The 14013-nt window shown below is 37.8% G+C and overlaps 1 protein-coding gene across 1 annotated transcript in view; it reads right to left on the minus strand.

Annotated features, from left to right (window-relative positions):
* Positions 1-331: 331 nt before the first annotated feature.
* The window catches only part of KPNA3 (karyopherin subunit alpha 3), a 51653-nt gene continuing 37971 nt past the window's right edge, over positions 332-14013 (minus strand). Inside the window, exons 11-17 of the mRNA XM_089519064.1 lie at positions 12228-12359; positions 10092-10220; positions 6057-6161; positions 5879-5950; positions 5623-5785; positions 4216-4310; positions 332-2981 (exon numbers count right to left, since the gene is read on the minus strand). Of these exons, the coding sequence (XP_089375190.1) occupies positions 2883-2981; positions 4216-4310; positions 5623-5785; positions 5879-5950; positions 6057-6161; positions 10092-10220; positions 12228-12359 (795 nt within the window). The 3' untranslated portion in view covers positions 332-2882. The remainder of the gene's footprint in view (positions 2982-4215; positions 4311-5622; positions 5786-5878; positions 5951-6056; positions 6162-10091; positions 10221-12227; positions 12360-14013) is intronic.

A 14013-nucleotide genomic window follows, 5' to 3' on the forward strand; every position in this document is an offset into this window, starting at 1 on the left:
ATTGTTCCACAGACTTTGTATTTTATTGTAAAAACTCAATAAAAATTTAAGAGAAGTCTATTTTTGTCACCAGTGTAGCAGTCAAAAAGGAACTGAGTAAGAACTCATCTGAGTAATCTGAGTAAGGACTGGGTATGTTGTGTTGGGATGGTTAATGCTTGACTGGTCAGCTCTGAAATGTTCCCAAATAAGGTGTTTGCACATGCTTAAAACTAACATGTATAATACATAGACTCCCTGATAGATAACAATAAATCTATAACCCTCTGATTTTTAAGCACTGTCACTCTTTAAAATAGGATCTTGAATGTTTATAATATTTGATAGCAGCTTTTTATTGATTATAAAACCTAAGCCCATATACAAAATTAGGAACACATTTAGATGCCTCTTTTGAAGGAAGAATTTAATCTATTAACTGAAAGTTAAAAAAATAATGAACACAATGCAATTTTAAAACACCTGAAAACTTAAAAGTGCAGCAGTTTCTTTTTTGGGCTTAGATACAAAGATCCACATATGGGACATGAGAGACTATTGCCAATTCCCCCTATTTGTAGCCCTCTGTGCCCCCCCCCCAAAACTGTTTTTGAGGGTCTCCAGCCCCTCTGGCACCACTTTGTGCAGACTGTAGATGAAGCGGGGGCAGGAATCAGGAATTCCCTCAGCAAACCACAAGTATTTTCTCCTCTTAACAGAAGGATCTTTGGATCCAAACCTTGGTTTCCTTTATTAACTATAAAATGTCTGAATCCCAATCCTGACCTAGTAAGGTGACAAAACTGAGAAAAACCAAAGTTACTGCTTTAAATCAATTTTTCCTATCTTTATCTCTACTTGAGTGCAAGAAAAATAATCAGTCTTCACAGTAGTGAAAAATTATTAACCATATGTTGTATATACAACACAGAACATGGGCATACTGTTTAAAAATGGGGGAAATTTGTTCACATCATCAAATGCGTATTTGCTTTGAAATTAAAAAAAAAACTGACCAAATTTAATTTTGGTTTTGTTTTGTTCAGTTCTTAGCAAAAACACCACAATTTCAACATTTTAGACTATAATGTGTTAATAGGACATAGTTATCAAATTAACGTCTGGGTAAAGAAAAAAAGGCACAATGAATTTCAACTCAATTTTATGTGCACAAGAGTTGAAAAGTCTGAGCCACCTTAAAGAGAAATTGATTTTAAATTTTATAAAACCTATAAATAGAGGCCAAACCACTGTATTAAAACAGATTATGTAGCAAGTAAAAATCTTGCGTTTTAAAACATATACTTGTATACTTCAAGATACAAGGCAACTCACTCTTTAAAGTGGCTCCACCTTGGCAGATATATTTAATGAATGAACACCTGCAATGTCTTGCTCATTAGTGGAAAAACAGCTGATCAACAAAGCTTTGATGGCATCAATCCTTATCTTCATCACAGTAAATACAATCCACACCCAATAACTACATTAGTTTTACGTTTTTGTATCCCTTCACATCAAGGCATTGGGAACTACATCCAGTGAACAACAGTAACAGTATCAGTTTGACAGTTTACATAGTTCAAATTTCATGGTAACCCACAGCAATTGCAAATCATCTGAAAAGCCAGGCTGGACAGCTTCCCCACTACTCTCATGTTACCAGCTTATGTAAATTTATTAATTGTGAGCTGCACATTATGTGTATGCTGAACAGCAGCAGCCTTCACAAAACTCACACAGCTAGTAAGTATTTTCACTATATGAATAGGCTTATAGACTATTTTTTTCTATTATTTTTCCATTACTCCAAGAATGAAGCTTTTATGATGCTTCTAAAATAGTTGCTAATTTGTCAACCACATCATCATAAGCACTGGTAAAAAAATAGTTTAAGACTAAATTACAGTAAACAAGAAAGCTCCACAGTTTAAACCAATATAAATCAACATTATTCAGTTATAAATTTAAACCCAAAATATACTGACTACTGAAAGATGAAAGCAAGATTCTTATTGACCAATGCTCACTTAGGATAGTGTTGTTTCTTTAATGCAGGACTCTTGCTTTCAACTTATAACAACATTTTCAAGTCCATAACAGGTTGTAGCTCAGGTAAAATACCATGCACAGCATTTCATCATTTCAAAAATGGCAGGAACACACAGGCTGAAGAGTGGTCAAGTGCAGCTTGTTGTTCTCAAAAATTAGGTATAAGGGTCATGTTTTACTAGTCTGAATATAAAGTTCATCCTTCAGACCCAAGCTTCTAAGGCAGTAATGAACACAATTACTGATATATGTAGTCTGTTTTTAAACTGATCAATTAACAAGTTCTTTTAAAGACGTTTGTTTGGTTAATTTCAGTTTCACCAATGAAAATAATTTGAGTTGCATTTTCGTTATTTATTCTTCCACATTAAATATATGAAAATACGTTTGTTGAGGACAACGGTAGAGGCTCAAAAATTAAAATAAAAAATAAACAGGGCCTCTCAGAAGTTTTCCAAAATGTAAGCATCATACTAAAGAGTCTTGATCCACAGTGCACCATTTTCCAAAGAAAGCTATTCTTCTGTGGAAAGCCAACGTTCCACCAGAAAGGGATACTCTTAAAACTACAAAACGCAGTCATCAGCATGTGGCATCGGGGGGGGGGGGGGGGGGAGGGGGGGAAAGAAAGGTAGCAGGGACTGTTAATTTTTTTAACAGTTTATGAGATCATGCATATGCATTTACAGTCCATGTGATAGTTACTTTTGGCAAATTCAAAGTGACTGATGTACGACTTGCTTTAGAGGCATCAGACAAAGAGGCATATGCTTGGAGCCAGTTTTTCCAACAGGAGACATCTGGTGGTATATTTTACTGGTGTGGTACAGACAAGCTGTGTGGTATGGAGCTTAAAAATTAAATTCTTTTGTTTGAAGGTTGGCTGTTGGATCAAAATTGTAAGTACCTCCTTGTGTTGCTTCAGGAATGAGGCTGGGGTCTTCATCTATCTACAAAGGCAATGAAAATGAATATCATGTTCATTTTATTTTTCACTATGCAAGTAAACAGCATTCTGTCCCACTTCAGCGAGATCGGAATGTCATTGGTGTGAGCCTCAAATGAATGCACAGTAGTGAGATCCTGAAAACACCTTGAAGCTTTGAGAAGCTATAATGATACTTTTCTCCTGTTTTACTAAGTTTGTCGGCTTTGTGAACTATATGCCATTTCACACACACACACACACACACACACACACACACACACACACACACATATATATATATATATTGTTTATTGACTAGCCCTTATGCCATATCAAAATAACACAAAGCAGATAAAACACGCTATAAAATTCTATAGAAGGTCTATAGAAATTTTAAAACTAATTATAATAAATCTAAAGTATGAATAAAATACCATACCGATACCATTTGAATGCCATACAATTTAGGTACAAAACCCATAAATGAAACAAAATTATAAAACTTCACTATAAAAATCTATATAAAAGATTCAAAGTACGAAAATGGGTAAAATGGGGGGGGGGGAGGACAGCTTTAAAATGATACTACATAAAACAGAAAGATTGAACATCAGTTACACATCAAATTTGGGCTATATATATAATTTGAACTATATGGGACAGGCAATGTTTCAATACACTGGGATGAAAAGCAGAAGAGCAAACAAAGTAGGGGCAAAGGCATAAAGCCTTCAAAAACAGAGAAACAAATGCCAAATAACCAACTGAATGTGTATCTTCATGTCCTATATGCAATACAAGAGGCAGTAAGCAAATAACAAAAGGCATGGATGCTAAAAAGACCAGGCGGACCAGCTAGCTCAATGATTGGGATTGACATTTTAAAAGGGCAGTTCTACACAGCACTTGACAATAGAACAGGGGCAGACAACACCTGGAGGCCAAAGGGACACACAATGTACCCTAGTGGGCCACATCCTTCGCTATAACCTCTAACATGTAGGGAGGAAATTGATTTATTTTTGGAGGGTTCCCAATAAATGTGGGGGCAGTTTCACCACATTTTTTGCTCTTTCTTGGCCATTTTCCAAGCCTGCAGTACCTGGTATTGAATAGTGGAAATCAGCCAGGGAAGATGTACATGTCAGTACTCAGGCAGACTTTTCTACCCCTCTAACACATACAGTAGTGTCTGTTCAGAGCACTTTAAAAAGCCATTTACTAATATTATCATTTTAATAGTGAGAGGTACTTACATCATCACCAGAGAAATACTGATCTATTATTTCAAATGCTAGTTTATAAATGTCTTCATTTTCGTGCTGTTGTAATGCCTCTATTTTCTCTAAACCTATTAAGGAAATGCAAAAGAAATTAAATTCAGTTACCATTACAAACTTTCATGTTTTAAGACAACTGGCTTGAGATAAATTAATGTGTCAGGGTTTATGAACTGCAACAGCAGAAAAATTCAAAATAAAATATATGATAATATAAAATCTAGGTATGTTGCAGATCTTTTCTTTTTTGTTAAATATTAGAATAGCAATGATTCAGCCCTCAGAAACTGCAAGTGATCCAGCGATCCGGCAGGAGATATAAATTAACTGGGTAAAAAACAGCTTAGAAGTTTAGATGTGTGATTTTTAATATGATGGAAGACAGAGGTCCAAAACACAGTGCAGAAATAATCCAGTTTGAGACAGCTTTAACTGCCCTGAGTCAGTGCTAGGGAATGCAGGGACTTGTAGTTTATTGTGGCATCCAAGCTCTCTGAGAGAGAAGGTGAAATGTCTCACAAAACTACAGTTCCCAGGATTCCCCTGCATTCAGCCAGGGCAGTTAAAGTGGTCCCAAGCTGGATTATTTCTCCAGTGTGTTTTGGACCAGATAAACAGATGAAACAACAGGGCATCAGATGGAGTAGGAAAACCAAGGGAAGATACTGGGGTGTGAAGAAAAATCTAAGCATGGTGATTTACAGCCAGACCATGTGCAGGCCAAGGATAAGTCATTTGTGTGAGGCACAGAAACAATGAAGACTGTGTGTGTGTGTGTATAAGTTATTTTAAAAACCATCTACGGAATAAAAATCATTCAAAATTAATTCAAAGATAGACAATCAAAAATCAATGCAACAGTACACTATTCCTGATGGAGTTGTCAGCTGTGCTTAGCTGGATTCATCTGGGATTTACTGCCAGATGTCATCTTCTTTCAGTGGGAGAAGGTTCTTGAGAATGATCACTTCAGCAACCCAAGCCAATCAGACAAAACAACCAAAGCTGGGCCAAACCAACTTGAAATTTCAAATGCTAGTTTATAAATGTCTTTATTTATAAATGTTTTCCCAAATTTCTTGGGAATACAGCGAGACCCACAAGCCATTAGAGACACGCCTTCCTAATAGATCCATCTATCACAAATGCAGGAAGAAGCATAGTCATCATCAAGAAGTGATCTAAACTTGGCAAGCAAATTATCTCCCAGATCACCATGTTCCCACCAAAATGAGACCACACTAGACACCACAAAATGTCAACTTCACAGCATTATATAGACAGCATAGGTTTTGCTCTGTGTGTGTGTGTGTGTGTGTGTGAGAGAGAGAGAGAGAGACAGAGAGAGAGAGATCATGTATGTCTTATCAAAACACACCTTACCTCCACATTCTTCTATGATTTCTGCTATTGTGCTTGCTTCATCACCAGTCATAATTAAAATATTTTTCAGTCCATCCAGAACCACTTGCACCACTTGAGAATCTTTGACTGATAGCAAGTTACAGAATGGTGGGATTACATTCTGCTGCACAAGGTATTCAACCTGAATAGCAGCAAGAAATACTGAGAATTATATTGGGCTTTTCTTTAGATGTTTCTAAATGTATTACTTGTGGTACTTAACAAATACACACACCTGGTCTTTCCTACCGCTTATTGTTAAGTTGCTTATTGCCCAAGCAGCTTCTTTTTGTGTGCCAAAGTCTCCCTAAAGGATAAAAAAGATAACTGTGTGAGTAAAATAACCACAGTAGTGGTTATAATCTTGTACTGGCATGCCAAAAACATGAGAAACAAGCAATTATTTGACATACCTTAGCCAGCTGGTGAATAATCATAGGGATAAGTCCAGCATCAATTACAGCTTGAACTTGTTGCTGATTTCCTGCAGTGATGTTGGAAAGGAACCAAACTGCTTCCTATAATCAAAACAAATGTTGCACATGACCAAATATAACAGATTTAACACAAGAGTACAATTATATAGAGACAGCTTCTTCACAAAGAGAGATTTACTACTGAGATGTTAGTTCTTTCTCTACTTTTAATTTCAGTTTGTAGCCAGCCAGGATGCATACTTAGGTTTTGTAATGGAGAATTTGTTGGTTGGTTGGTTGATTTACTTTCCAGTTTTACGTAATTGTGAAGGATTTTAAAAGCCTGACATGTTCTGGACTGTTATTTTCACAATAAAACATCACTTTTCTGCATCTTCAGAAATGTCTCCTTTATTTGTGGCTTCTACTGGATGCTCTCCAGTTTTTGCATTTTTTGTAATTGAAGAAAGCAATAACACCTTTGTAACAAAATGGAGCATGAAGTTCAATCTCCAAGGTCAAGAGAGACCCCATGATCAAGTAAGAATAGGCTGCTTACCTGTAACTCATTCTTTAAGTGGTCATCTGTGAACCCACACAATTAGGCCTTGTGTCTACACGAACATGTGCCAAAACTACTCTCTCAATTCCATAATCTAACTGTAAAATATCAGTCAAGACATTTGAATAGGGAGGAAGGTAGCTTGTGTGAATTCAAGGATGACCATTCAAAGAACAACAATTAGAGCTAAGTACAGTGCATGCCCCCCCCCCTCAACTGCAGGCTTGTATTTAAGAATCCGTAGATGGCAAGCTCCACTGAATGTAATGGCCATGCATGCAGTCCTGGCAGGGTGGTTGCATGCACACCAACACTGAAAACTGCAGGACTTGAGGTCCTGCCACTTTTGCCATCGGAGGGCGGGAGGCCATTGGAACCCCTGTGGATAAGAAGGGCCCACTGTAATTTGCTCTTCTTTTTTGTGGTTTCTGTAACCCAGACAACTGGTGGAGAAGCTACCTAGTTAACTGTTGCTGGGTAACATCATGCCAACAGGAAAAAACCCTTCCAAAAATTAATAATTCTTGGCTCGAACATCAAATCTATAATGTGTCACAAAAGTGGAAAACAGATCAGATGACTGCTCTACAAAGTTTGTGTAGTGATCTCTCTCAGCATTGCTATAGATATCACCATCATTCTAGTAGTGTGCCCTTTGCTTTGGGAACCAGAAAATATGCCATTTCATAAGTAAGGAAAGAAGTTGTCAGCATGAGGTTTCATAGACTTAAGTCTACTTCCTCAGATGAGGAAATAGACATGTCTACAAAAGAGCTCATGCTGTCAACTTCTTTCTTTAGTTAGTCTCAAAGGTGTTACACGATATCTCTACACACTGATTCTACAGACTAACACAGCTATATCTTTCAATTCTACCATCATAAGTAAGTGCTATAGGTTAACTATCCATTTTGCAAAATGCTGTGTTGAAAAATAACAAGCATTTTAAAGGAAGATCTAAAAGATGTTCTAGTGGTTTTTTAAAAAAAAAAAAAAACAAGTGCACATCTAAAAGAATGTAACAACTTTTCAATTGAGAATTTAAGTTTGACAGGAAAGTTGGAGAAATAATGTCTAGTCCCATATAAAATTACAACTTGGATTGACACTGCCATTAGAAGGAAGGAAATGTTTGGTTGCAGAACAAATTTATCCTTATGAGAATGAATAAAAATCATTTACTTGACAAACATATGTCTCACAGAGTTAATCGAAAGCAGAAAGGCAGCTGTCAATGTAAATAATCTTAGATCTGTAGTGGCCAATAATTCAACAGATATCTCAGTACCTGGGAAAGTACTACTGAGAAAAACCCTTAATAATCAACAAACCCTTCATGAAGTGTTTTAACTGTCAAATTCTTAAATGATGAGGATAATGACAAATTGCCAACTTGATGAGCTGAAACAGTATCAAATAATAATGAAGAAAAGGCTAACTTTCTTTTTCTTAAATGGAGAAGAGACTTTACAGTGATAGAAATTGTACAAAGTAATGACATTAGGGCCTAAATACCCCCAAAGGGACCAGATCCCATCTTAACCAGGAAGCTAAGCATGGACAGCCCTGCTTAATATTTTGATAGAAGACTGCCAATGAGTACCAAAATCACCATTGAGTATTTCTTCCCTAAGAAAACTCTATGAAATTCATGGGGTTGCCAGGAGTCAACAGGGGAGTTGAAGGCACACACACATGTATCACTCTGTTTGGCAGCCTGTGAAAGTTAGGATAAGCATCGAAAGCTGCTGTTTTCAAGGCACAAGAAAAGAAATTGAGGTTCCTTTTGGCACACTCAAACATGCACAATGGAATGAGGGAGGGAGTTATGTCCAAAAGCCTACTCAGCTCTAGAAGGAACTGTACAAACAAAAGACATAACTATGTGAATCACAGAGACCACAAAGAAGAAGTAAAGAATTAATTGGCTTACATATTCTTTTTACACAAATGGGAGATGAGTAGAATAAGCATGTGACATGTATGCTGACAATCTCACAATATTTGGACAACAAAATGTGGTGCTGCAGAAGAGTACTTAGGATCCCATGGACAGCCAAGAAGACAAAACAAATGGTTCTTGAACAAATCAGACTAGGGCTCTCCTTGGAAGCAAAGATAATCAAGTTGAGACTGTCATACCTTGGCCACATAATGAGAAGGCATGGATCACTAGGAAAAAACAATAATGCTAGGAAAGGTGGAGGATAGAAGAAAGAGAGGAAGACCACAAACCAGATGGATAGACTCGATCGGGAGGTTATGGGCAAGGGCTTGCAGGGCAAGAATGCAGTGGAAGATAGGGATTCCAGGAGATGTTTCATCCACAGGGCCATCATGAGTTGGAACCGACTCAAGGGCAGCTAGCAACAAGAATATCCTAATTGCAACTTGGATTGATACTATTTTTTTAAAAGGAAAAATAAAAATAAAATAAATATACAAAATGACTGTAAACCATTTTAAATCCCATTTTGGGAATAAGGTGGGATATAAATTCAATAAATAAATATATACATAAATAAATAGTAAACGTGATACTTTACAGGTGCAATGATTAAAGGTAATTACCGCAATTCAATTGTTAGTCTCAACTACAGTAGAACCATTAAATCAATTAATCTTTCTCAGTGCTGAGGTACCTCTAGATCTCGAAATATTGCTGGATTGCAACTCCCATTTCTCCTGACTTCTGCCTAAGCCGGCTTTGGCCAATGGGAAATTACAGAAGTGGTGTCGAACCACACCTGGAAGGCAACAGATCCCTCCTCCCCCGTTTTTGGTAAAACAGCATGGGAACATGACAGAATTTTACAAGACCTCATAAATTTAGTATCCCAAATGCTACCCTTGGACTGACCATTTGAATAGGATCAGATCGACTCTATTGCTATGTACGTGACTCCTAATTCACATTGTCAGTTCAGGACAATACTACCATGGATGATATTAAAAGGTTCCAAGAATTCCAAGACATTAAAAAGTCACACTTAGACTTGTCTCTCTCCTAGTGATTGAGGCAATTTCCTTTCAAAAACTAGTTCTAAATCCTGATTGAAAAAGGTCTCAAGAACATCCAAGAGACTCCAGAATTATGCAGTTGCAATTTGCCTGAGTTTTCTGCTCTCAAAGAGGATACTTTTTCTAGACTAGCTGATGATTATTACTGGCTGAAAATAATTTTTAGAAAGAATGGACTGCTTTTTAATGTCTGTTCATTAATTATTGGCATCCAGTTAGTCAATCCCCTCTTGCTTGATGTTATCAGCCAAGAATGGCAAAGACTGACCATAAAAAATGTATGTTGCCCTTATGGAAATGGAAAAAAGGCACTTGCAAAATGAACTTTTCACATTATTTTCAAAACATTCTCTTGTCATTATTTGAGCCAGAGAGGGCGAATGAATTTACCGTAAGTAAAAATTTAATTTTTGACAGAAAAACTTGGCACAATCTCAACTTTTACTCACCTTATTTATCTTTTCTTTTGGATGGGTCAGAAGATTTGGGAAGTGAGATAGGACATCACAATTGAGAACAACCTGTGTCTGCTCATCAGTACCAGTCACTATGTTGCCAACAGCTCTTAGTGCTGCAGTCTACGGTTCAAGAAATGATGTACTTTGTTAATTTTAAAGAATCTACACATGATTCATAGGGCTAGTTTATGCTGATTCTGAGACACAAGAATGATTATCTTTGTAACTGGAATTCATATTTCCTGTTACTAAAGAAATTCTGTCCAATACAACAACTTTCTACACTCCATCTAATCATGACACTATAGACCAGGGTGGACACACTGCAGCCCCTCCAAAACCATTATTCCACCCAGCCATCGCCATCTTACTCCAAATGTTCTACCCTAAAATTGGCCAATTGTGCCCCCAGAAGTTTCTGGCATGATTGTCCATTGGGCCCATGTTTGGTAGGGATAGACTTACCATCATAGAATTGGAAAAGACCCAGTGTTGCCAATTTCTGGGGAATTTAATTAATTTCTTTGCAGGGATTTTGACTGAATAATAATAATAATAGTAGTAGTAGTAGTAATAATAATAATAAATATTGGGAAATTCCTAGGATTCTGGATTTTGGTAAAACATTCCGGGGAATAGCTTCAAGGCTTGTTGGCAACACTGAACAAACCACAAGGTCCAATGCCCCTGTCATGCAGGAAATCACAATCAAAGCATCTTCAACAGATGGCCATCTGTTTAAAGACCTCCAAAGTAGGAGACTCCACCACTCTCCAAGGGAGTGTGTTCCAGGAAATTTCAAATTTTCAAAATCAGAAGTGACTGAAAGTCATATTGTCTTTCATCAATCAAATAGTATCAAGGAAAGACTAAAGTTTGTTCTGGGTTCTATGGAGAACCCTCGTGTGCAGTGGAGGTTTTTCTTTTCAGATGATTACTCTCTATTTAAAGGAGGGGAGGTGCTAGTCTGCTTCCACTACTCACGTATTGAGATTAATTGGAACATTGGGGCCAGGGACGTAGCCAGGATTTTGGGAAGGGGGGGTCCAGACTAAGTGCCACCATTATAATGGGGCTTGGGTGCAGCGGCGCGGCAGCATGCACCATTCATTTTATCTAATGGAAGGGGGGTCCGGACCCCAAGAACCCCCCCCCTGGCTATGTCCCTGTTGGGGCTATAGTATGTAATTAATTTGGTGAACTGCTAAATTCTAGGTGAAAATGAGCAGATATGCTGGGACTGCCACCAAGTGTGAAAAATACAATTTTTGTTGTATAAGTATGTAGCAAATCATTTCTGAAATGAGGAGAGCATCATTAATAGATCATATGAGCTGCATGTTAAAAGTCAAAACAGAAACTCTTTGTATCTCAGCTTGATTAAATAACAGGAATAGAGCAGTAGCAATCCATTTGTATGGTTCCATTTCTCACATGTAGAAAGCCCAGGAGAACAAGACTTAAAAAAAATCAAGTTATATCACAAGGATAACGTTTGTGGATTACTCCTCTTTTTCATTGAAGGGAGACACAAATACCATTCAGCTTTGTATGATTGACATATTAAGTTTGTTAAATTTACTAAGGTCACTCCCAATAACATATGAGCTTTAATTTAAATGGTCCAAAGATACAGTTGTTGAAAGTAGATTAGAAACATTGTAAAATAAATGTAATCTGCACTGAATTTTAAAAACTGAATTATAAGACACCACCATGAATGTACAGTTAGCCCTCCTTATCCACTGATTTTTTTATACACAGAGTCAAGTATCCACAGCTTGAAAATACTTCAAAAAGTATAAATTCCAAAATGCAAACCTTGAGTTTGCCATCTGATGCAAGGGACACCATTTTGCCCATATTTAGTGGGACTTGAGCATCCACATATTTTGTTACGCATGGGGGGGTGTCTTGGAACCAGACCCCAGGTGATAAAGTCCCACTGTATTTATTAAAAACATTGTTGAAAACTGAAAAATATATGTGGCATTAAAATGGACTGACCATGTTTAATGCTTCTTTACCATTACCTTTCCACACAAAACAATAAAATTGATTGGGCTGAAGCAGTATGGCAGTGTTAAGTTCAGATACAATGCAATAAAACAGAATAAAAATGTTTACCTGCACTTTAACCTCCTGATGGCTCAGAAGGGGAACTAAAAAAGGTACAACTCCTGAATCTATCACCATCTGTATTTGTTCGTTGCCACCATCTGTTAGATAGGACAAGGCCCAAACTGTGTCCACAAGAATCTACAGAAGAGAGACATTTCATGTTTCAGTGTAAGCCAGCAGTAAACATTTGAGTAAGATTAATATCTCTAGACAAGAATTTCTGGCATGCTCTGAAAGAGGATTCGGTACATTTTTTCCTAGCATTTCTGGTGTATTTTCTTCCACTTCAAGGAATGTTACAGAATTTCATATCAAAACAATCTAAATGGTAGATACATTAGTGTTTATAGTTTCGACATATTAAAGCTTAATATGTTGGGAAATTTCTAGAGACATATTAAAAGAAAAACTAGCAAATAAAGATGTTTAGCCTTCCTCAATATATATACAGTGTGTGTGTGTGTGTGTTTGTGCTGTTCTGCCTGAGGAAAAAACGACATCTCTGCTCCCAAATACACATACTGCTTAAGCACTGGGTGTAGAATGCTTCTGCAGACAATGCTTGAGTTGTAGCTTCAATGCACACAGACTTCCCCACAAATTCCCAGTGCCTGCTGTCAGAATATCCTGTAGCTAGTGCTTGCGTCACTGGGAAGGCACCTTCACCGTGTGCTGGCCTTCCTTGTTTAGAAAGATCTCTGGGGAGCTATGTATTTCAGCTGCTCTGTATCAGTCATTATTCTGTTCCGTTTAGTTTGCTTTTCACAAGCTGTTCTTCCACAGGTATATGATCTACAGACTAAATAGAAGGCCCACAGTAGTGACCAAGATGCTCCCAGACATTCCCACATGAACTTGTTGACTTACTTATTCCAGGAAGGTTCACCATCAGACAGCTGCATGACAAATGTAGGCATTTCCAAAACGGTGGTGTTGCCCTTAGGGATACTTCACCAGTTAAAGGACTGCCCAAGGCACACGAAGCATGCTAAGATAACTGGTTGGCAACTTATATTTATCTTTTTCTTTCAAAATCCACTATGTGCCAAAAGCTATTCCATAAATGCTGATGTTGCCAAGTCTGCTGTTTCTTTGTCATTATGGAACACTTAGGCCCCATACAGACAGGCCAAAATAAAGCTGCTTCGGGTCACTATGGATGTATGCTGCTTAAATGATGCATGCGTCCTAAGAGTCTGGAAGCTGTGCCAAAGCCATGATCCAGTCCTAAGAACTGTAGCGCAGCTTTGGTGCAGCTTCCAGGCTCTTAGGACGCATGCATCATTTAAGCAGCATACATCCAAAGTGATCAGAAGCAGCTTTATTTGGGCAATCTGTATGGGGCCTTAGTAACCTTTCTTTTTTTTCTTCACCTTAAAAGCATCTGGCTTCAGTAGGACTAAGAGGGAGACTTGGAAGAAGAAGAAGTTTGATGGGTTCAGGAACAGTGTTGCTCTGGCTCATTCAGTCTCCCTGGACAATGAAGAAGCAGGTCTCTCAAAATGCATAAGTGGGACAGGTAGTGTTCTGCCAGGGTGTATGACACTTTAACTTGGGGACAAGGGGAAAGGTGAGAGGCTATGAGCTCTGAGAGTATGGAAAGTTGTAATGCTGATCTACTGGGCAAAACAGCATGGCGGGAGCTGGTGACATGAACTGACAAGAAAAGAGGCTGGTCCATGCAGAAGCCCTCTTTCAGCCCTCTTCTTGCTTTGCTTGGGTGTGGCATCTCTCCTACATTCTTTTTAGGGACTTCTGGCAAGTGAAGAAAACTGTATCGTGATATCAAGGC

The sequence above is a fragment of the Sceloporus occidentalis genome, unplaced genomic scaffold (genome assembly GCF_023333645.1).
Source record: "Sceloporus occidentalis isolate IW3139 unplaced genomic scaffold, rSceOcc1.0.p SCAF_4, whole genome shotgun sequence".
NCBI lineage: Eukaryota > Metazoa > Chordata > Lepidosauria > Squamata > Phrynosomatidae > Sceloporus > Sceloporus occidentalis.